At 36.6% G+C, this 24,949-nt stretch overlaps 2 protein-coding genes across 5 annotated transcripts in view; one reads left to right on the top strand and one right to left on the bottom strand.

Moving 5' to 3' along the window:
* Positions 1–6,780, top strand: part of CDC40 (cell division cycle 40) — a 55,045-nt gene extending 48,265 nt beyond the window's left edge. The window contains exons 13-15 of the mRNA XM_067702351.1: positions 1,199–1,275; positions 3,647–3,791; positions 4,784–6,780. Coding sequence (XP_067558452.1) covers positions 1,199–1,275; positions 3,647–3,791; positions 4,784–4,961 — 400 coding nt within the window. The 3' untranslated portion in view covers positions 4,962–6,780. The remainder of the gene's footprint in view (positions 1–1,198; positions 1,276–3,646; positions 3,792–4,783) is intronic.
* The window catches only part of METTL24 (methyltransferase like 24), a 151,855-nt gene that overhangs the window by 29,375 nt on the left and 97,531 nt on the right, over positions 1–24,949 (bottom strand). For 2 of the 4 annotated variants that reach the window (XM_067702355.1, XM_067702354.1), the window contains exon 5: positions 16,335–16,463. In XM_067702355.1, coding sequence (XP_067558456.1) covers positions 16,335–16,463 — 129 coding nt within the window. Of the gene's footprint in view, positions 1–11,289; positions 16,464–24,949 lie in introns of those variants that run through there. The other 2 variants (XM_067702352.1, XM_067702353.1) reach the window with 1 other exon arrangement.

Here is a 24,949-nt window from a genome sequence, read left to right as displayed (position 1 = left end):
CAGCCACTAATAATGAGAAGGGAAAAGTAGTTGAACCTTTTTAAGGTTGAGGCTCTTCTCAATACATTTGGGTCATTCATTCTGAATGTCAGTTCTCACTGGTAACTTAGAGGTATTAAAGGGTTGGAGATTTGATAAATGATACTGTTCTTCAGGTTATACCTGAAAATGTTTTCCTCCAACCAAGACTCTGATAGAGTTTTTTCCAATCATTTGCTTCTTCTTCCGGGTTGATAGAGACATGGTTAGAGAAGATGCTTACTTAAAAGGCAAATTATTATTATTGTTCTAATTAATCAAAGTCTTTGAACTTGAACCATGGTTTGACATTGAAATTGGTGCTTTATAGTCTGTATTATTCATCAGATTACATTTCCCACACATTACTCTATAAAAAACAATTCTGATGGCTCATGGTCTCTGAAGGACCAAAATCCTTCAGAATTAGTAAAGAATTTTTTTATCATGGAGAATATTAAAAATGAAAAGACACTTAGAATTTTGGATAGGTCTAGATTTAGGTGACTAGTTTTGGATTTTTGTTGTTTTTGTTTTATCTTTTGTATCACTCACAAGAAAAAAATTTTAATGCTTTTTCTCCTACACTGTACACATTTGGAATACTTTACAAATAAGCTGAAAAACAGAAGATGTCCAGGTACCAAGCACTTAATCTACCTTACCCATCCCTTACCCATCTGGATGGGCTCGACCTGCTTGCAGATCCCTGTACATCTTTGCCTACCATCTATCTGCTTGCATTGCTGAAAGCTCTTTAGCACTCTCACCTGCTTGCAGAGTAACAAGTTATGGTTGACTGGCAGGTAAAATAAGAATATTTCCCTGTAGGCTTGCTCAGACATCTTGCTTCTGCCTACCATGGTACATTTTTAGATGAGTTCATTATTAAAGAACTTATAGTAACAGATTTTTTTTAAACATAAAGGCCAAAGTTTAAATCAAATAGAGATAGAAAACTAAATCACTGACACTTGTAATTATCATGGAAAGTCATTTGTAAAGTAAAAGCTTTATAATAATCAATAGAATGTCATTTTGTGGTTTTCCTTCTTCCAGGAAGTTTCATGAAAGGTTTATTAAATATATAATTTCAAGAGCATCTCTTTTGTTTCAGAGATTATTATTCTAAAAGTACTTTTAGAAATTACTATTCTGATATGCTATTTTTAATTTTTAGGGATATCCCTGTGGATTTCAAGTATATAGCAGAACCCAGCATGCACTCAATGCCTGCAGTGACTTTGTCTCCAAATGGTAAGTTAGTAGATAGTGTTTTTAAATGAGCTCTGTTTTCAAAAGAGCCTTGGCCATTCCCTCCTAGGGGAAGTCTGTCACAGTGCCATACTTATATAAGGAAATCTTTTCAATATTAGAAATAATCACTGGTTTTCATGTGTGAGTCACCTCACCTATTCTCTTGTTATTTTTAAAAGGTAAATATAAAAGAAATGATGATTTGCAACTAACATTGCCCGAGCATCTAAGGATTTCTATCTGAGAATCAGGATTTGTTTTTTTATATGTAATTATCCTTCCAACAGAATCATGTTCAACAGCTCAGTGATTTATTGTGAGCTCTTTTTCTTTCAGAGAATAGGAAATTTTGTTCTGGTTCCTCATAGAGAACACCTTAGCAATTTACTGTAAAAGATTTTTTCAGGCAAAAATTAAAAAGATAAGTCTAATACCATTTTCTATTTAATAATTCATTGCCTTTTAAGTACAAGTACTACAGATATACTGATATAATTCTACATGACGATATTAAAGTGGAGGATCCGATATTTGGGCAGCATTGTGAACTCAGTAGATACTGTGAGTATAGAGCAAGGAAGAGGGGACAAGAAAGAGTTTGCTTTTCTAGTCGGGGCATCTGCCACAGGCAAATCAGTGATATTTGTCAAATGCCCTATGATTTTTATGAGAAGAGCAACCTCACTGGGTGCTGTTCTGATAATCACTATATTGTATACAGTCACATTTGTCACTGTGCACCTGAATTTCATATAGTGTATTTTTAAACCATCCATTACAAATACTGTGCCCATCTTGAACAAGGCCATTTACCCAGTCAGACTGTGAGCACTGTTAGAGTCATCCCTTAGTTAATCATGTTTACAAATATATAGGATGTAAAGATACTGCAGTTAAGACTCTAGTGGCTTTGGTGGATCCTGGGTAGATAAAAGCAAGGTGGCCCAAATTGAAAAATGGGCAGAAGACCTAAATAGACATTTATCCAAAGAAGACATACAGATGGCCAGTAGGCACATGAAAAGATGCTCATCATTGCTAATTAGAGAAATGCAAACCAAAACTACAATGAGGTACCACCTCACACCAGTCAGAATGGCTGTCTTTAAAAAGTCTACAAATAATAAATGCTAGAGAGGGTGTGGAGAAAAGGGAACCCTCTTATACTGTGTAAATTGGTTTAGCCACTAAGGAAGACAGTATGGAGGTTCCTCAAAAAACTAAAAATAGAGTTGCCATATGATTCAGCAATCCCATTCCTGGGCATTTAACCAGAGAAAACTATAATTCGAAAAGATACATGCACCTTAGTTCATAGCAGCACTATTTACAATAGCCAAGACATGGAAACAACCTAAATGTCCACTGACAGATGAATGGATAAAGAAGATGTGGTACATATGTACAATGGAATACTACTCAGCCATAAAAAAGAATGAAATAATGCCATTTACAGCACAATGGATGGACCTAGAGATTATCATACTAAGTGGAGTAAGCCAGAAAGAGAAAGACAAACACCATATGATTTCACTTATATGTGGAATCTAAAATACAACACAAATGAACATATCTATGAAACAGAAAGACTTAACACAGAGAACAGACTTGTGGTGGCCAGGGGAGGGGGGAGGGGAGGTGGGGGAGGGGGAACTGGGAATCTGGGGTGAGCAGATGCAAACTATTATATACAAAATGGATAAACAAGGTCCTACTGTATAGCACTGGGAACTATATTCAATATCCTGTGATAAACCAGAATAGAAAAGAACATAAAAAGAATATATATCTGTATAACTGAGTCACTTTGCTATACAACAGAAATTAAACACAACATTGTAAATCAACTATACTTCAATAAAAAAATTTTTTTAAAACAAGTGTGGCCCACAACAACAGTTACTAGAATTTTTTTAGTCATATCTTTCTTTGTACAGTTTTATTTAATAATCCTAGGTTTTCTCACCTGGAGTTTATCCTTCCTCTTTCCATAATTAACATAAATAAGTCTCTTTCTCTCCATGGTTCTATTGTTTATACTTACTACACATTAATTTCATTTCATAAAATTTAGTTTTATTAATGCTAAACTCAGAGTTTTTGTATATCCTAATTTAAACAAACAAAAAAGCTTTTATAGGAAAAGTGCTAAATGATATAAGATTGTATGAGCAAAATCCATTACTTTATATATAAATACCTCTCACCAGCAACAAATTTGTAACACTTTACAGGTGGTATGGTAAATTAATTTTCCTACTATTATGAAGTAGTTGGGAATAAAATAATATTAATGATTGAACATATTTAAATAAAGTCTTTTTAAAATTTTCAGTCTTCCTCTAAAATGTCTCATTTATTGAATTTACAGGGAAATGGCTAGCGTGCCAATCAATGGACAACCAAATCTTAATTTTTGGAGCACAGAACAGATTTAGATTAAATAAGAAAAAAATTTTTAAGGGCCATATGGTAGCAGGCTATGCTTGTCAGGTAGACTTTTCACCAGACATGAGGTAAGTTTAAACCTTCTCATGTATTCCTATATTCATATATAATGATATAAACTACTGCTGTACAAATAACACTGTACAAATCACTTTTATATATGTAATTGTATGAGAATTGTTCAGATTGTCAAAGTGCCAGATAAAAGGCAAGAACAAATTAAGACAGCTACATTTGGCTTTTTTTTAAGTTCTTTAGTCTGTCTCTTTATATTGTTTAGTTCTGTGCCCTTTAACCACATAATGAATCCCTGTCTTTATAGGCTATGTCCTACTTTCTTTCTGCGTTTCTAAGCAAGGCTGGAAGGACTGTAATCTCTATATTGCTGTGATTGAATGAGCACCAGAAGAATTAATCCTGTATTGCAGGGTTGAAGTTAACAGTTTCACTACAGCTTTTCTGTGCTGAAACCTCAAATCCATCTTCTGGTCACACTAGATTTCTGAAGCCTATAGCCTTCCTAAGAGTGAAACTCTGCATTCATTCCCCTATTGTTAAGCTAAAATGTATGGGTATCACTAATTTAGAAATCCCTATAAACTTGTATGTTTAGCCTGGTAATTGGGATTCACCTCTGAGTGAATCTTGTATATATTCAGAAGCTGTTGGAGCCAAAAATAATTATGAAGGTGGTAGAGTCCACTATAGTTGAATGGGTCTACATGTGTTTGCTGGCTCTGTATGAAATTGGTTCCCTTACACTGTTTCTGACTGTCTAGAGAGTGATTGTGATACCGCATTCACTGTGGCCCCTGGCTCTCCCAATCTTCCAAGTTAAAAATAATTTTTCACTCTTAGATTGGTCACTCAGTGGGGAGGTTTTCTGATAGAAGTTTAAATTATAGACTGCTTTATACTCTACCTTATTATTCTAAGTATTATATAATCAAAGTGATTTTCTTACGTTAAGGTGAAAAGGTAAATTATTTCTCTGTTCCTCACCCACTTTACCAGTTGAAGGTGTTTGAATAATTTGAATTTATTTTTCTTCTCATTATAGCTATGTGATTTCAGGAGATGGAAATGGAAAATTAAACATCTGGGACTGGAAGACCACAAAACTCTACAGTAGATTCAAAGCTCATGATAAAGTGTGTATAGGTGCAGTGTGGCATCCTCATGAAACATCTAAAGTCATAACTTGTGGTTGGGATGGTCTCATTAAATTGTGGGATTAATGGGATTAATCCTTATACTATCTGGGATCATTTTTGATCCAGTATCATATTTAACTATATTTAATTATTAAATGTGTTAAATGACAACTTGATTTACAGATTATGATTTTCTTACGTGGCCTTATGAAGTTGAACCATTGTTTTAAAAGAAAAAAACTTTGTAAATTTGGCTCGTATAATTTCACTGGCAACTTCATTTTGTTCTTTATAGATGTTATTTATACAGAGAATGACCATTAACTTTATATTTGACAAGTAGTTATTTTTGGCAGGCAGTTTGGGTTTACTCCCATGACGTACTGAAAGGATCCCTTTAGAGCTAAGAAGGAATCCCTAGTGGATTACCTCTTCAACAAAAAGGGAAGAACAGGGATGGTATAATTTAATGTGAATCTGAAAGAAGGATAAAACCACCCACAGTTACTGTTCCCTTTATTTTCAGTGGGTCAAGTTCTAATCTTTCGGATTCACGAGTTCCACTATTTTTTATGACATATGTTGTGTCTGTTTAGTTGTAAGCCAGCAATCTTCTCTGACTGCAGCATTCCTCTAATTATTAAACAGTGTAAAATAAAAATCAGTCCAGAGTTCTTTCCTTGACTTTCTTCCTGATCAGTATAGACAGGATTGTATATAATTAGAGAATTACATTATTTTTGAAGATGGAACTCAAGAGGATGAATCAAGACTTTGAACTGTATTTGTATTTACTGTCCAATAAAGACCTGGCTACACTTTCAAAAATCAGGGTCTCCTAGGTCACTCACCTCTTCACTGTTGTTACTACTGAAATACTCCTCATAGGAGATTGGATGTGAGGACATAGTTCAAAATGTCAACTTGTAATTTCTTTGAAGCTGTATGTTTTATCTATTAAAATTAATCTGATTCTTCTTATGAATATATTCAATAAAACTTTTTAAGATTAGAAAAATTTTAAACTTCTTTCCAAATCTTTGGGTAAAATTGACACTCCAGAAAGATGGCTAGGTTTCCCAGTTTGAGAAGCAGGGACTGTGATTGGTTAAAAAAATTTTTTTTCAACTTCAGATTGTGAAATCAAGATAGCCTCTTAAATATAGTAACCAAGAGCACTTTAGTTTGACAAGACATTTCTCCTGTTTTTTTACAAATCTATGTTAGATGTTTGAATGTAGTGTGAAATATTTCAATACCATGCTGTAAAAGATTGGTTCATAGCTGCTCAGAGTGCTGACTTGGAGACCAGAATCATGTTGAGTGTTGATATCCTAGGAACATCATTATTAGCTCTGAGTCCTGTGCTATCAAGAGCAGTTCATGCTCCATACCCTTAGAACTTCCATTTTTAAACATTAAATTTAAAAAGACCTGGTATAGATGACCAGGTGCTATAGCCACATATAAATAAATTTCAAAGAAGAAAATAGAAAAAGAGAATAAAAGTGGTAGAGATGTATTTTTGGACACACAGGCACTCAAAGAAATAAGAATACACTGCCTGGCTGCTGTGATTTCTATTTCTTTATCTGCTGGGAAGGGTGCCTACCATTTCCTGGAGAGGAAAAAATTCAGACAGGAGCTTTTCTTTAGTCCCAACCACTGGTTTTAACAAATGTGAATTACTGAAATATGATGGGACAAAAAGTTAATCATACATTTGAACTATCTTGTTCAGCACCAGTATTGTGTATGTTACAAATCATAATTTCAAAATATGGGTCTACTTTATTGTGTTTTTAACTGTTTCTAAACTAAGGAACTGTATATAAAAGTTGTCGCTTTTTTTTAAAAGACTGTATTTTTAAATAAAGCACTTTTGTAGAAAGTGTTATCAAAATTTTCGTTCTTAGTCTCCTTTTAAGTCTTAACTCTGAGACACCACGTTAAACCATTTGCATATTTTAAATGGGTCATTTTGATTTTCTGGGGAGAAATGATGCTTTAAAGGTGAGTATAGTATATTAATGGGTTTATTCTAAATAAATGACAAAAATACAGGGCAGTGTCCTCAGAGCACATAGATTAAGTTTAACACAGTCCATATTTATCCACTTGGTGCCACTGAGTCATGATTGCATCCATTTTAGAGGATACAAATGAGTGGGGTTCTTTTCCAGCATAAGAAAGTTTACAGATTATGTTGTGACTGGAATTAAGTGGTTACCATCTGGCTCCTTTTCCTCACCGCAACCCTTTTGTCACACCCAGGACAGATTTCCTTCCTAAAAGTTAGAATAAAAGTGATGCTTTAGTGAAGGTTTAATGAATATTTCAATACTGAAGCACAGGCTGAGAATATGTTGTCCTAAATAGGGAGCCCGTTTTAAGATAAGGAACAGGGCGTAGCCTCAAACAGGCACTTCTCTAAGTAGAACAGTATAGAGTGATTTTTGAGGATACATTGTGAGGCTGGTTCATGTCCTCAGCATGTTTATTAATTACCTGGAAGAAAACATGGACAATGAAATAGCAAACCCTTGGATGGTAGCTGTAAGAATTGCAACACTAGCAACAATTATAGAGACTCTACTTGAAGAATACTGTTTCTCAGAGTGTAGACTGAGAACCACCTGGAGATGGTGTCACTTACTGAGATACAGAATTCAGAAGAAAGTAGTGGTTGGTTGAGGAAACCATAATGAATTCAGGTATGGAGAAGGGAAGTGTGAAGTGCCATCCAGGCCAAAATATCCATCAGCAGTATTAACTTTGGGTCTCAAAGTGAGACCTAGGGAACATTGATGCTATATTTCATCAAAGATGCAGGTTTTTCACATTTTTAACATCTCTGAAATAGGGCTATGTCTTAAAATCAATGATGTGTCATAGTTTAATTGGCGGCATTCTTTCTTAATGGATCATGAAATAACTGATGAAATACAGTGTAAACAAGGCAATTACTAAGGGACCTAAGAAGGAGAAGAGAAGATCCAGAGGAAAGAAGATTCCATCTTAGCAGCTGGTTCAAAATTTATGTTATCAAATATTTATTTGATCAGTGGGTAAATAAAGTGAATGAACTAGCAAAAGACTGCAATTTTACAAATACTATATATTCATTCCCTGGTTCAAAGTCGGCACTTACTATAGTAAGTTCCCCAGATGATATGCACACTAAGAATGAGAATTAGCGGAGTCTGAGTTTATCTTGAGTATTTCAGAAACTACACTGTTTAGAGTGTGTAAACTCAGAGAAATGTAGCTAACCAAAAATATATACACGTGTGTGTATGTGTGTGCATGTATTTATATGCATGTATGTATGTGAATATGATATACATTTTACATGTTTATATGTACACCTTCCCTGTTCAAAGTCACTTTAATAATTGTAGAAACAATTTTCTCAATCTAAACACTGAAATTTTATCTGAAACTTAAGTCACAACTTGCAGCCAGAGTCCTTAGAGTGGCTTTATTTTTAGTGACAAAGTGATAACTCCTTTGCTTTTACAGCTTCCTGTAACTGCAATAACTGTCTTCAGATGATTTTTTAGCTCCCCACATCCTACTCTCCAACCTTCAGCATTTTTGAGATCTGAGGGACTAACTCAAATCTCAAACATTTTGTATTTAAGTATGTGTTCTAGTATAGCACTAATAGAAATACATGAGCCATATACATAATTTTTAATTTTCTAATGGCCACATTAAAAAGGGGATATTAGTATAAATAATATATGATCCAAAATATTCTTTCAACATTCAATTATTTTTAAAATTAATATTTTACTTTTCTCATACTAAGATCTGGTGTGTATTTTACGCTTAACAGCACATCTCAATGCAGACACTAAATTTTCATCAAATATTTTATCTGTTTCACACAAAGTAGATTTACACGCCTAAGTTGTTCCAAGCAGACCTACTAAGAGTTTTCTAATAATTGAATCAAGTATAAGTTTTTAACTGAATTAAAAGTAAATAGAATTTAAAATTCATCTCCTCAGTCATACTAGCCACATGCTAGATGCTCAGTAGCAACATGTGGCTGCTGGTTACCATACTGTCCATACAATTCTAGTACCACTTTTTACACACAGTGGCTCAAATACCCAGCTTTACTGCTTCATCTTCTGAAAGACATTTTAAGGTTCAAACTACTCATAAGATGTCTTATTTAAACAATATAAATGTTCATATTTTTCTGTACTACATTTTGGACAGTTTCCTCAGGTTTATCTTCCAGTTCACTTTTATAGTCTCTTCAGCTGTGTCTAATCTGCTGTTTAATTCATTAAACTCATTCCAGTGACTATTTTTCCTTTGTGGTAGGTCTATTTGTACTTTTTTATATCTACCTGTTCTTCATATGTCTTATTTTTTATGGTTTCTATATAGTCTTTTATGCCTTTAATCACATCAAATAATTTATACTTTCTTTAAGATTGTTATTCTGTTATCGCAAATTCTTGGACTGAAAATCCCAGTGTATAATGTGTCTGTTAACTCTATCTCATGGTGGGCCATTTCCTTGTCAGTTGTAATTTTTTATTAGGAGTTGTAATTTTTTATTAGGAGTTCATCTTACGTGGGTTGGAAGAAATACTTTGTAGTCCAAGTTGAAGAGTCCCTTTGAGTGGTTTTACATTTGCTTCTGCCATGTACCCCTGAGACATCACCCCCTAGAACCAGTTTTATATCTAAATTTTTCAGCTTATGGATTTCTTAACCACGTGATTATGGATTCAACTCTTTAAACAGGCTGAAGTTTTCAAATTCTCATGAGAAAATTTGATTTTCTCCAGAGCTATAGCAAGGGTAGACTTCCTTGTGCTCGGAGGAAGGGGGATAGGGGTAGTTTTTAGAACCCTCTTCCATCGAGATTGTAGCCCTCCAAGGGTCCCACTGCTTCAAGTATCTCACTCAGTTCCAATCCTTTCCCCCAACATAGCAGGCCTTATCTCTAATGCTCTAGGCCACTGGCCATCACTAGTATACCGAACTAGGACCACTGCAGTGTAGATTCCTGCTCTACCTCTCTGGTTCTAGGGTCCTCCGGGCTTTCTGTGCCTGAAGATTTTTCTTTCTTGGGCATTCATATATGTACATAAACACATAGACATACATACATAGATAAATGCATACATACATATTCACACATATACATACAGAGGATCACCATAAAGATAAATACTTAATCTAGTATCTTTGGATATTGCCACTTTGTTAGGATAGTCTAAAAACACTGAAGTGTAAACAAGTGCAGTCTGAAACATTCTGATTTTTAGAACCTTGTGAGGTTAAGTGTGTTATCCTAAAAACGTACTTTACCTAAGGGCACTTCACTCGATGACTGGAGAGGCATCATAATGGATTCATCTTTTATCTGGGGCTTGTCTTCTGAATAAACATATCATTTGGATTCTCCTGAATTTATCCTAAGACTTTATAGCACACAAATCAAGAAATTACCTAACCACTGTCTAAGCCTTCTCTAATTATAAAATGCTAGAATAATGAGATTTTCAAGCTAGAAGAAACCTTAGAAATCAAATATTCCAACCTAAGATAAGAAAATAGGCCGATGAGGGTGATGAATTGCTTGGTATCACGCAGCTGGTTAGCAGCAGGGTCAGAATCTTTCTCCCTTCATCCTGCTATCCTTTCTCTTCTACATACTGCCACTTAAGTGTGTATTTTTAAAACTGTCAAGATTTGTGTTGTAATCTTTGTGGCTTCCAGCTTGCTTTCACTGAGGTAGTTTTAAAGACTGTATTTATTTCATCTTTTAGTAAAACAGAACCTATAGCTAAAGAGATTCTCATAGCCTCTTCCTTGAGAGTTAGACCTAATGATAACTGCCCGAAAGGACTTTTCTTGGTCAGACTTCAAATATTCTGGAGAACATAATACCCTCTCTCACCTTGTTTGTACTCTTTGAACAACTACCTTAAATTTTTTTGTCCTAGAAAAACAATGTGATTTTAATCATTTTTGTAGAAATACCAGCCCCTGTCCTTTACATCATACCTTCTTTCTCTCATAAACTGAAAAATATTCTCCATGCTACTGTGAGTTGTGACCAAATACACTGACTCTAAAGTGTGTTTTCTGGGAATTGGTTAAAAAAAAAAAAAAGGACAATGAGGAATGAGAAAGGAAGATTGAGGTTTTATATCCTAGGGTACCTTCTACCAATACTTGAGCCTTTAATTATTATTGTATTTATTCGATTCAATTATTATATAGCTCTCAAGTCCCTGAGGTCAAGAAAGATCTTCAGGTTAGCATCCTTTAATCAGGAATGAGGACTATTGCAAGCAGTGCAATAAACAACCATGTCAAGAAAAGGACAAATTGTGCCTAAAATTAAATTAACCAAAATGAGAAATATTGGTCCATCTAAATTCCAAAGACATTTTTAATACCAGAAAAAAAGTCAATAACAAATGATGATGAAATAATTTCACTGAAAAATCCTTTGTGAAATAGCTTTCTTTATATTCATATTCAACAATATTTATTGAGCACCTTTGACCTAGCAGGCTCCATGGTAGGCACTGGGAATACTGACATGGTGTTTACCCTCATGGAGCTTACAGTCTGCTGGGAAAGCCATTACACAAGCAGATCCATTAAAGTAAAAGGAGTGTGAAGCGGGGGAGAATAGAAGACATTGTAAGGAAACATAGCTGGGGGCCTTCAATATGGGAGTCCCTGAGAAAACGATGTTCGATCTGACACCAATCCTTGAGAAGTAATACTTTCTTGTACAGATAACTAATAGCTTATTTTTATTGATACATAATTGTGGTTTCTCAATAATGTTATGGAACCCACTTGGACTTTTGGTTATTATATATACCCACCTAGGGGCGATGTCAAAATATCCAATGACCGGTAACGCATGACATAGAGCAGTTAGAATAGAACCTAAACACAGGAATGGTGCAGGGTCCTGGAGGATGCCTATTGTGCTGTGCATTAATTGCTTGATCTTGGGGCGGTCTGGGGGTCTTGTGGGAGGCAATGCAGTGGAGGAGAACCTCTGGAGGACTGAGGACCACAGTCATTCACCAACTCTGCTCCCTGGTACACACTGATTGCATATCTGTCCTATATATACTGAGTTTCTATATTAAAATAGTCTAGATTAGAATCCAAACTTAACAGGAAAAAAAACCCTTATTACTTCAGACAATCTTATTGCATAAAACCAATCACTAAGAAAAACTTATAATATTTTATATGAGAATATAAACTGCTAGTTTTACACAGCAATTAGTTTTAACAAGTGTTGGGGACTAGCATTTCTCCATACAGCGCTAAATATAAAGTGTGACAATATTAAGCTTGCTTGATTTACTTTTCTTAAGGACAGAAATACAATAAAATTATAGAATTTCTAAATTTAAGCAGTTTAAGAATATCCTGAATCTTTGGATTACGATTTCATGTGATAAGTAAAGTTCAAATACCTCTTTAAATGTAAGAAAAAGGAACATATTTTAGCATACAATTAAATGCACTGAATTCACAAAGAACCAGCAATTGGCTAGTACAAAAAAGAATTATGTTATTGCTTAAAAGGCAAAATAAGTTTATCTCCAAAAGAAGAGAATTATATTATGTAATTGAGCTTGTAGGTACCTACCATTGTATAGTCAAGTAGAATAATCTGTTTAAATGAGGCCTTCATTTTTCATCTGGAGAAATATGACAACGAGGCCGGCTCCCTGGTATTAATTCAAGCTTTGCAAAATCCAAACATGTAACACTTAGGAAATGCAAATCTTGTACTGTATTTACTATATACTAAAATCTTATAGTCAAAGCAGAAATGCTTACATGAATAACTGATTTGGACTAAACACTGTAAATTCATGAATTTGCTTTTGTTCCACCCTGATGTAAATACTAGCGGACCTTCAGTCAATTCTAACATAAGTTTGTTTATCTCTTCCTGGCTCACTTCATTTGAACTATGTCAAATAGTTACAAATATTTATATGATAACCTATTATAACTGTGTCAAATACAATCACTCTAAGAAAAGGGAGAATGGGAAAACTGCTTTTCTTTGACTTTAATCTCAAATCGTGATTTAGCACAACCTTTTGTGCTAAAAGGTTGACCTCTGAATCTCTTACATCCTCATATGTCTTTCATCCAAAAAGGAACAGTTTTTAAAATCATCTGAGAAGAGTATTATTAAATTTCTATCTTCAGATTCATTTATGAGCACTGCTCTGGTAGGAGTTAATTAAGAGATGTATGTCACAGATATTCACATCTGAGCTCATATATCTGCAGGTCAAAGGCGAGTTTGAAACAAAGGAAACTTACACTACACTTCCAAGTGACTGGGCCTTCCCTAAAATCTAGGAGCAAAGTGCGGCATATTGGGACCAATGAGGGCCAAGGGTCATTTCCAGGACTTGCAAGATCTTTCCTGGCAACCTGAATATATTGACAGAGAAACTGTTGGGACCCCATATTTTTTCAGTAAGCCTCCATTTGGTGGGCACATTTTAATTAAGTAGACTGTTTAAATTAAACCTGCATGCTATAAAAATGATCCCAACTCTAACAGATTTGCAGGTCTGGTATTAGTAAATTTGTAGGCTTTTCTTCCCATTTACTAATCGGGAGGCAAAAATATGTCCTTACGTTTGTCAAAGGCTATTGAAGCAGACGGAGGAGGGGCCCTGCATGGGCTTTGGGATCTGGCAGTCAGAGATATGGATTCCTACTTCACCATTTGAATAATCTGAATAAGGTATTTAACCTCTCAGAGTTTCCTTACCTGTATAATTGGGAAAATTACACTTCCTTATAGGACTGTTTGGAGAATTAGGAATAATCTATGCACAGTACTGGGCACATAGTAAGCTCTCAATGAATAGCAGCTCTTGATTTTGTATGTTTGTTTTTTGTATTTTGTTTGTGTTGTTTTTGTGGTGCTCCTGGCACCTAGGGGGAGGGCCAGGGGTGCTGCTAAACATCCTACAATGCACAGAATGGCCCTCCCTCCCCCAACAAAGAATTATCCAGCCCCAAATGGAAATAATGCTGAGGTTAAAAAACCCTGGCCCACACAATAAACATAATAATTCTAGAGGCAGGGAAACCATAGCAACAGTCAGAATATTCATCACAAATTTCAAACTCTCCATGAAGGGAATGAAGGACAGTCTTAGAAAAAATATCATAAAATAAGTACAAATAACAATTGAACAGGCTGCCTAGTAGGTGGGTGTGGGTGGGTGTGTTTGGGATTTATTTTGAGTTTGTCTTTATTTTTTTCTTAACAGTACTTCCATTCTTGCTCAGATATATATAGTGTGATGAAGTCAATGTTCTGCACCACCAATCCAGAATCAATGGTAACCTGTCCTGTACAAAGGGGGCTTTCAGTAATGCCATTAATCTTCAATCCCATGAGTTAAAAAATCTTGGTATGAGTGTGAATACATCTAAAACCTAGTCACACTAGATACTTAGGATTAGTATACTTCATACCTTGGTATATAAGAAGGGTTAAAAATTTTAATGTATAAAAAGATCTGTGTTTACTTTAGTGTATAAAATTTTTATTAAAAAATGAAAGACAATCTGTGATATAATCCAAACAGGACTGAAGTTAACTTTGTTTGGAGGCTACACCATGCAAACTAACAGTAAAAACCACTTTTGAGTTTGATAAACTTTTTGTACTTTTGAAATACCTAGGGACATTGAAAGTAACTAAACTGTTATTTCAAATCAAAGTTATTCAAGCTGGTCCTCTCACTTCAATGACTTTTATTAGTGTACTATAAGTTTTAATATAAAAAACCTCATTTATATTTTAAAAAATCATCACTACTAATTCAGAAAGTCTTATTCCCTTTTGAACCCAAGTTAGTAAGATGATATAACTCTATTGTATTTTGGTTTCTCACCTGAGGAATGGTATTTTCAAACCACTGCAAAAAGCAAAAAGCCAACCCAGGGCATGTCTAGGGTGGAAGGAGGTAAAACGATGGGGAGAAGGAATCGAGGTCTAGTAGTAATCAGTATTTTATGCTCTCCCAAAATTCCTTAAATGAACAGTGTATGTATTCCTGCTCTCTTGGGATATAAAAAATACCAGAAGATGTACTTAATTTATAATAAGATAATAATTTGATTTATTTTTATACTATTTAATTAATTTATTTGAAATAGGATTTTTGAAAATCATTTGTAGGGGGAAATGTCTAATCCTCTAAATAGAAATGATAGAGATTGTTTGAACTACTGAGAACATGCATTATCTGCTTAATTAAAAAATATATACAAAAAAGGATTGGTATTACCAAAACACACTGTACCTGTCCCGGGAAAGAGAGAGACTCTGGCCCTCAGGCCACAGGCTTACAATGAATGCCAACTGGCAGCAAGGAAAAACTTAATCTTGGAGATAATTAAAAAAAAAAAAAGATTTGACACCATAGGCAAGTCAGAGGTTGAGAAATCAGGTTTGAAGACACCCAAGTTCTGCTTTGTGTTTAGTTTCATAGGAACAGAGGGGATTTAAGGCTGAGCATGAAAAGAATCCTGAGTTGAATAACTTGATACTCTAGTCTTTTAAACTCAGTTACAGAATTTGGTGTGTCTGAGTTCCCAGAAACCAGAATCAGTCGTTCTTATAAAGTCACAGCATGGCCTCAACAAAAACTGAGGAAGAATAATTGAAATCTACAAGGCTGTAAAGAATGTTATTGACACAGTGGACAAGAAAATCCTAGGAAAAGGTGAGTTAACATCAGATGAAAGGCCCTATTTTAAACAGCAGGCTACACACTTAAGGAGCTCATCAACCCAGTAAAAACAGAAATGTGAAATAATTTCTTTTTCATGGTGGTAAATTCATGGATTACAGATACATAATTAATTTTAGGGAAAACTGAGATAAGTGTGGGATTATCTTCCAAGCTGAAATGAAAGAGGACAAGCATCCCCACTCTGTCAGAGGCAGACAGGCAAAGAGCCTGGGTTTGGGCAGATGGAGATTGACTACTGTGGCACTCCTGTGTCCATCCCCTCAGCAAGTGTTAACTGTTCCCCTACCATGTGCGAGATGCCAGGCTACGTGTACTACAAAGGCAATAACACAATCCCTGCCTCAAGCAGGTCACAGGCTAGTGGGAGACTGGACAAGTAAACCAGAATAACTAGAACCATGGACATGATCCATGCTGCAAATATTTCCTTGAGTTGTTGATGAGCTCCTGCATCCTATTTCCATCTTGTATTCACCCAACTCAGAGTATAACAGCTACTCGCATTGAAAATATCTTTCTTCAGGAATAGCTGAGGTTTAGATAAATCTTTGTAACTGTGAAAAAGCCTGAAATCCTGTAGTTCTAACTCTTTGAGGAGGCTGTACCAGAACCGCACAACACTGCTGTCACTGCCACTGACCTCAAACCCGGGCCAGTGGAGATGGATCTCAAAGATGAGCTGTCCAATTTGTTCAAGGACATCTTCCAGAATAAGATTTTCCAAAACTTTCCATTCTGCGCTTTCCAGATCTGCTTTGAGAACATCAATCTGTAACAAAATGATGAAATGAGATTAGCAGAGTCAATAAACATTGTTAAAAATACCACTGATATCAGAAGCATCACTGTGTAGCTACCTTCCAAGAAAGCAGAATTTTTCAAATTTTAGAGTTAGAAGTCTTTTTCAAATGGTCACTTATGACATGAATTCCTAACCTCACACCACACCAAATGTTAATATACAAATAATGAAATACCAGTCAGAAATCATGATGGACCTTCTTACTCTCTGCCCAGTGGGAATGGATGTCCAAGAAGGAGATGCTGGAGCATGTATATCACAAAGCACCATGTCCACAGCCTCTCTCCAGCAACCTATATGCTGCTCAGAGGAACCCAGCCATGTCCTGGCAGAATGGTAGCCTGCAGGGAGGGACTGACAAAGGGCCACTGCCTACAGGAACCATCTCAAAAAACCTTACCCCCCCACCAACTTCATCAGGATTGGAAGCCAGGGAAAGAGTTCTCAGGTATCTGAATTCTGGACTTGAAAAAGAAAATTATTAACATTATTCCATGATTGCTTTAAAAAGTATATACCAGTACAGTGTTCTAAAAAATTTCTAATAAAACCATTCTCTGTTCATTTAATGAATACACGTTCACATTCCAGGTGAAATGGAACATAGGAAGAAGAGTAGGATGGGAGAGATTTTGCAATTAATCAAGCTACGAGAAGCAGCTCCTTTCTGCTGACTTTGCACAAAATCCGTTAGAATAGCAGAATACCAAATACTTCCAGAAAGCAATGAAAGCTAATTACTTTGCTCCTGGCACTATGCTAAGTGCTTCACCTCGCAATATTCATTTACTCCTCTCAACAATTCTACAGTGGTGTATCCCTATTTAAAGCTGAGAAAACCAGACTCAGAGATTAATCCATCCTCAGTCACATAGCTTGAGAGACAGTGGTGAACTCTGAACTGAGTCTGTCTACATGGCCCATGTTCTTAACCACGACATGATGTTGAATTCCCATAAACCACAAGAGGAAAAATGGTAACTCAGAGTTCCTAAAAGGCTTTGGTTTGGAAAATAAGGTGCTATTGGAGCGGGAGTAAGGGTCAGTGAGTACAAGTATTGTTATCAGCATCGCCATTTTACACTGGAAAGCAGAGCACCTTCCAGCTTAAAGAATCACTTTCCACATACATTATCTCAGCAAAACAGCCCTATCGGTACGCAAGGATTTGGTAAAAATGACTTTTCTGCTGCCAAGAAATGGAGGGAGAAGTTAAAGGGGATAATTTGACCACACAGAGGAAGGCTGGCACATTCAGACACAAACGGGAATAATCAACATGCAGGGAATCACTGCAATAGAGCAAAGCCTATAGTTCCAAGAGGTGACAGCAAAACCCTAAACAGCTCTTCAGGAAGCTGCTAACTGAAGTCACCAAAATCCTACCCATGAAAGTGAAGTATCTTTGACTTTTCAGAAGGATGAATAAGAACCAAGGCCAATCCTGCCCCAGCCTCTCCTTTCTCTCAGTGCATGTCTATTTGACAAGCTTCTCATTTGCAGCTGAGATGTGAGGCTCTCAGTGAATGGTAAAATTCCTTGTGTCATTTCAGAGTTGACTGGAGGAGATGCATAGAATTCAGATATAATTGATCCAAGAAAATGGCCTTTGCCCGGCATACTGAGACCCTGCAGGAGAGACTTTCATTCACTTGCCTTGGATAGTACCTCCTGGTCCACCAGAGAAAGAGTGATAGTAACAACCCCAAGAATATCAGGAGGCCTTAGAAAAGGCTAGATATCCATAAACCAGATTTTTTGTTGTTGTTGTTGTTCAATGCTTCCAAAATCAAAGGGAAAAGTTTAAAGAAACAAAAGCAACTTTCTTTTCTAAAAGGAAGCGAGCAAAGGCAGGTTTCATGTGAACATATACAAGGCTGAAATAATTCTTGTGAACTGGACACAATAGAGTTAATTCACTCTTTTCTTATCTCTGCTGCCCTGGAGCATCCTTGGCTTTGTTTAATCTTCAAAGTTTTAAGCAGAATATTCCTGAATTAGGGTAATTAGGCTGCCAAAAGAAATACTAAATCAAAACTTCACAGAATTTTTTAACTTATACAGAAAATATTCAAAATCAACATTTGTTGTGTCAGTTCACATAGTCAAGAATATCTTAGGTTTCTTACAGGTTTATTTTTTACTATGGCTTTCTGTGAGTTTGGATATACTGAATGTGATCAATAAATCAAAGTATTAGAGGGGCAGAGTAAACTTAATCAGCCTAAAATTGGCCTAAAAATTATATTGGTGAAGTGTAGAAGAATATACTTAACATATTTTTTCAATCATATTTTTAAAACAAGCCATCAATCAGAAGTTATGAGCAACTGGACTAGAGCCCGCAAGCCACAACTACTGAGCCTGCATGCCACAACTAATGAAGCCCACGCGCCTACAGCCCGTGCTCCCCAACAAGAGAAGCCAGCCCAGTGAAAAGCCCACGCACTGCAACAAAGAATAGCCCCCGCTCGCCGCAACTGGAGAAAGCCCGCGCACAGCAACGAAGACCCAACACAGCCAAAAATAAATAAATAAATTTATATAAAAGAAGCTATGCGCAACTGGAAAAAAACAAATTATTAGGCTAATTCATAGCAAATACATGCTTTCTTTAGAAACGCAATTTTCATTTACAAAATGCTATTCCAACTAAAGAGCAAAAAGTATTTCAAACATGACCACACTCCCCCACCCCCTTTTGAATCCAGTGACTGAAAATTCTCCACTTCAATCAGAATTATAAAGGTTGATCTAAATCATGCAGCCCAGGGGTAGTACAGCACTGAGGAAGACATAGCTCTTTCCTATCTTCCAGCCTTAGCGCACAGACAGCCAAATGCGGTGAATAAAACACGGTTTTCTCTTCCAGTGTGCTTTTTCTATTTCTTGCATTTCAGAATGTTCTATTACCACAGCTATTTTGCAAGTGTAATTTCTATTATTACTGCATAATGCACCCAATATTATTGTTATTATAAGGTGCTAAACATCTCTGAATAAGGTATGCCACTCTTAAGATTCTAACATCAGCTTTCAACAATTATGGCACTAAAAATCATGCAAATTACTATATCGGAATAATCAAGTGTCAATCCTAATACAGTTAGGTTAAATCAGGTTTCTTGAGAAAAACAACTAAATGTTAGCTCTCTGTAAACTCTGGAATAACTGAGGACATATTCTCAAAGGAAGTAGATGAAGCAACCTATTTGGTATAAAATCAGAGGCATTAAAGTAGTCCTCCCATCAAAGTTATCTCCTTTTCCTTGTGCCTGAAATATATAATAAATCACCTTTTATAGAACTTTTTGAGGAAATGAGAATTTTAATTTTAACTGGATTAAGATGTGAGGCCACCTGGCAGCTTCCTCTTCATGGGCACAGTTTATTCTGTGTTCATCCACCCAGAAATGCAGAGATGAGAGGAAAGGAGGGTAAGGTGCACTGGCATGGGTATTAGTTTGCTAGGACTGCTGTAACAAAGTACCACAGATTGTGTGGCTTCAGAAACAGAAATGTGTTGTCTCATTTCTGGAGGCTAGATGTCCAAAATCAAGGTGTCCAACACTGTTGGTTCCTCTGAGAGCTATGAAGGATACTCTGCTTCATGCCTCTCTCCTAGCTCCTAGTGGTCTGCTGGCAATCTTTAGCATTCCTTGGTTTCTTCATCTCTCTGATCTATGTCTTCATCTTTATACAATGTTATTCCTGTGTATGTGTCCAAATTTCCCCTCTTTATAAGGACACCAATCATATTGGATTAGGGACCCACCCCCATCATTATGACCTCATTTAAACTAATTACGTCTGGCTTGATTCTGACTCTATTTCCAGTTATGATCACATTCTGAGGAACCAGGGGTTGTGACTTCAACATACGTATTTTGGGAGGACACAACAGTGTTTGAAGTAACTACTGCTATAGAGCTTTGGCAAGTATGTGTCAGGAGCCAGTTTTCTGGGGCCAGTGCCCAGGGAAAGTGTCCTGTACCAGAGATCCAAGGGCAAGCAACTACCTGAGGGAATTATGGATGTTGTCCTGATGGTCCCCTACATCAGCCAACACTGACAGCTCCAATCTTGCTAAATGTCAAACCCAAGGCAGATCAACAAGCCTCCAAAGCCAATTAAAACCATCATCATGAAACCCCTTTGCTTCATTCCCTGGGTCTTTCTTGGCCACACAACCAGGCCCAGCAGGTGTGGCTCCTGTTTGGCACCCTCCTGTTCCCTAGCCCATCCCTCTCCCTCCTCTGGAACTCCTTCAGGCAGTCAGTGTCCTCATGCCTACAGCTCCCCACCTGAGCCTTTTCCCCTTTGAGGGGGTTCTCCAGCAGGATAGGAAGATTTTGTTACATGCCTGCTAACTTTCAAGAGGGCAAAAGTGGAAGCTGCAACACCAGCATCATTTCTGCTGCATTCTATTGGCCAAAGCAAACCACGAGGCTAGCCCAGATTCAAGGGGAGATGAAATAGATGCCACTCTTGAGGGGAGGAGTGGCATACACAGAAACGAGGAGATAGTCATTGTTCACAGCCATGTCTGCAGATAATTGACCCCAATGACTGAAAACAATATTATTTTATATACAAACCCATGAATGAACTACAGTATTACCATAGACATGAGCCTTAAATGAACACAAGCAACACTCCAGGAAAAATGAATAATAAAGCCTTTATTCATCAGAATATTATTATAGAAGGGACATTAGGGTATTCCCTGGCAGTCCAGTGGTTAGGACTCAGCGCTTTCACTGCCGAGGGCCCGGGTTCAATCCCTGGTTGGGGAACTAAGATCTCACAAGCCTCGTGGTGCAGCCAAAAAAAAAAGAAGGGACATTAATTAAAACATGGTATTTTCTGTTACATCTGGCTTTCCTTGGAAGTTGACAGAGAACATGGGATATCCAATGGATTAAAGATGACTAATAAAGAAAATTCTGAAAAGAACAAGTAAACATGTATAAGTCCTAGATATATTAGTCTACTAGGGCTCCTATAACAAAATACCACAGACTGAGTGACTTAACAACAGAAATTTGTTTTCTCACAGTTCTGGAGGCTGGAAGTCCTAGATCAAAGTGTCACTAGGCTTGGTTTCTCCTAAGGTCCCTCTTCGTGGCTTGCTGAAGGCTGCTTCCTCACTGTGCTCACATGGCCTTTCCGCTGTATGAGCACTCCTGGTATCCCTTCCTCTTCTTATAAGGACACCAGTCCTATTGGATCAGGCACCACTCTTACAACTTCATTTTAACCTTAATTACCTCCTTAAAGGCTTTATGACCAAACACAATCATATTGAGGATAAGTGCTTCAATTTGTGAATTTGGGGGGGACACAATTCAGTCCATAACAGATATAAAACAGGTATTTTTGCTGTACTTTATTTAGAGGCAACCAGTATCTCTGCACGAAGAGTTTTAAAATACATCCCTGTTACTGCTATGGCAGCCCGGTTGCTGGAGAGGGCCAGCAGTTCTTCCTGCATAGCTAATGGCTACTCCAGTTCTGGGTAGTAAAAATGTGAGCCATCTAATTAATTGAAGGTAAGTCATAGACACTGTGGCAGATTTTATTTTCCAAAGGTGGTCTCACCATTAATGCCCATTTCACATGCTTTTCTACAATATGGCCTTGATCTTCCTCCCATCAAGAGATGAAGTTGATGTCCCCTCCCCAGGGATAGCTTCTTGGGATGCAACCTACACAGTCACACCAGGCCCTGCACTTAAAAGGGCTCAACACTTGGTTTAATGCTCTGTTGTCACTGACTTGAATTTCTTAATACGTTTTGAACAAAAGACCCTACACTTTCACTTTGTACTCAGCCCCACAAATTCTGTATCCTGTCCTGTTATCCTCCCCCTGAATCTTGATGGGCTTGTGACTAGGGACTACTAAAGTCTGGTAGAAGTGACTCTAGGTGACATTCAAGCACAGGCCATAAAGGTGATGCAGCTTCTCCTTTGTTCACTGGTACTCTTTCTCTTGAAAACTTTAGCCAACATGCAAGGTGCCCAAGTGCCCTGAGGCCACCATGCTATGAGTCCAAACTAGCCCTTGCAGAGAGACCATACGAAGAGACTCAATCAATATGAAGAGAGTGATGCCTGACTGACCCCAGTTGCTCCAGCCAGCATCTGACTGCAACCCGATAAGAGATCCTGAGCCAGAACTGCCCAGAAAAGCCCTTCCCAAACACTGACCCCCAGAAACTGGGAGAGATAATAAAATGATCAATTGCTGGTGTTTTAAGAAACTTTAAGTTTTGAGGGTGACTCATTATGTGACAGGAAATAACTACAACAGAGACCAAGTGCTGTTTATGCAAGTCTTCTTTTGAAACATTACAAGTTACTTGTATAGTGTCAAATACTATATTTTCCAAAGCTATGACTTCTAGAAATTAATGTATATTTAACCAAAGATATTTTCTTATTAAAAAACCAATACATAGTCATTATTTAAAAATTAAGGCTACAGATAAGCAAAAAGAAAAAGAATTAAAATACACATCATCTAGAGTTTAAAAACAATTCATTTGAACACCTGGTATATTTCTTGTTAAACATTTTTCTTTGTCTTAAACACACACACATACACACCCCACAGATTACAGCCTACATGGGCATAATTCAAATACACATGTTGTTTATAAAATTAGAATTATACTGTTTTAAAATCTGCTTTTTAATGTAACAGGCCATGAATATTTTTCCAGGCCAATAAATTTTCATCTAAAACGTTCTCTCAAATAGCATCCTTGGGCGCTTTCATAAGAATGTGATGGAGGTGAGTAAGGCCCCTGCAGGAGTGAGGGAGATGTGGAGGAGGCCCCAGACCTTCTGCCTCGATTCAACAGGAGCAGCTCCCCTTTTCCCTCTTTTATATGCTTGGAATTCCTTGTAAATTTTTGCTTAAGAAAGAGCTTTCCTGCCTAAGAAAAAAAGAATTTGGAAGCCTCCAGCTATAATTGTTTTTTTAACAATTTTTATATTGGTTTAATTTACTTAACCAAATTCCCCTTCTGATGGTCATTTAGGTTCTTTCCAACTGGATGATGTTACAAACTGACATGTTCAACCAACTTGCAGCTAAATATTTAAGTGTGTTTGATTCCTTCCTTAGAAGAAGAACACTCCCAGAAGCAGAGTAGCAGGTTCAAAGCATAGGCACAGTTTACACCTTTAATAATTTTACTAACCAGCAACCCCTTCCTGTCCCTGCTCTTGAGAAACTGAGGACAAACCAGGTTGCCCTAAGGTGGGAAGCATGGGCAGGCAGACCACAAAAGGCTCCTCCACTGTTATCAGCCCAGTCTACACTCGCTTGTTTTCTTACCCTGAAGCCACATGACACTCTGGAGCATTCCTAAACAGACCTATACTTTTATGTCCCAGTGATTCTCTAGATAAGACAAAAACCATTTAAAGAAAGAGAAAACAAGACAAATCAATTTTAACTAAGTACATGTTAAACTGTTTTTATATAACTTTTTATTTTAAACATTTTAATAAAAAAATGCTTTATCTATTGTTCTATATTAAATCTTTAAAAGAAGATAGATTCTTTTTCCACCCAGAAAATGTGTATTAAAGCTTCAAACTGGCATTACCATCCCTCATAAAGCTAATTAATCATTATATTAGGCAAAATCCCTGGCTAAGAGCCAAAACTACATAACACCAATAAAATGTCAATATTAACCATACAGCTTATCAATCGACTAACACAGAACAAGGGATTTCCCATTCATACCAGAATTGACCTGCAAACACAGCTGCTTGCCTCACTATGGGCAGTCTGGTTCTGAGGCAAAAATCAGACACTACGTATATGGCATTTACAGATATATCTCACATTTTGTAAAAGATAGATTCCTGAAAAAGTGTGGAAATTGATTTTTGTAATTAGGCTCTATTTTTAAAATTATTATTTATTTCACCACTCATTGAGTTATTTATAAATATTTTTAAATTAATTTCTCAGCAATTACTTAGCACCCCAACAATACATGCTGCATTCATTCTCCATATTCACTGTGGTTTAGGTCAATATTCAATCATAATTTTAAAATTATTTTATCAATACAACTTCTTCCTGGCTTTTAGTTTAATTATGAAAAGTTGTTATTTAATGATTGAAGCAAGGTAAATCCAGGCTTTTATATACTGTCTGCTTAAAGCAAGATATATCTGCACCTACAAAATTAAAAGCTGAACACATTAGAAAGAGGATCTTGTTTTTGTAGAAAAATACAAGAAATTTATCTTAAGTGAAGAAGAGGATTAAAAGTCTCCTTAAAAGCCTTAAACTTCAAACACACTAAATCAGGCCCAATTATCATTGTTGGCTGGCAGAAATGTAACATTACAGGATTTTTGCTACCACTACAGAAAGGGGGAGATAAGACTTGCCCTGCATAGTATGGGAAATATGAAGGGTCA

This window comes from Pseudorca crassidens, chromosome 13 (assembly GCF_039906515.1).
Source record: "Pseudorca crassidens isolate mPseCra1 chromosome 13, mPseCra1.hap1, whole genome shotgun sequence".
Classification (NCBI taxonomy): Eukaryota; Metazoa; Chordata; class Mammalia; order Artiodactyla; family Delphinidae; genus Pseudorca; species Pseudorca crassidens.
The sequence above is the reverse complement of the archived record's forward strand: the minus strand, read 5'-3'. Positions and strand labels throughout refer to the sequence as shown.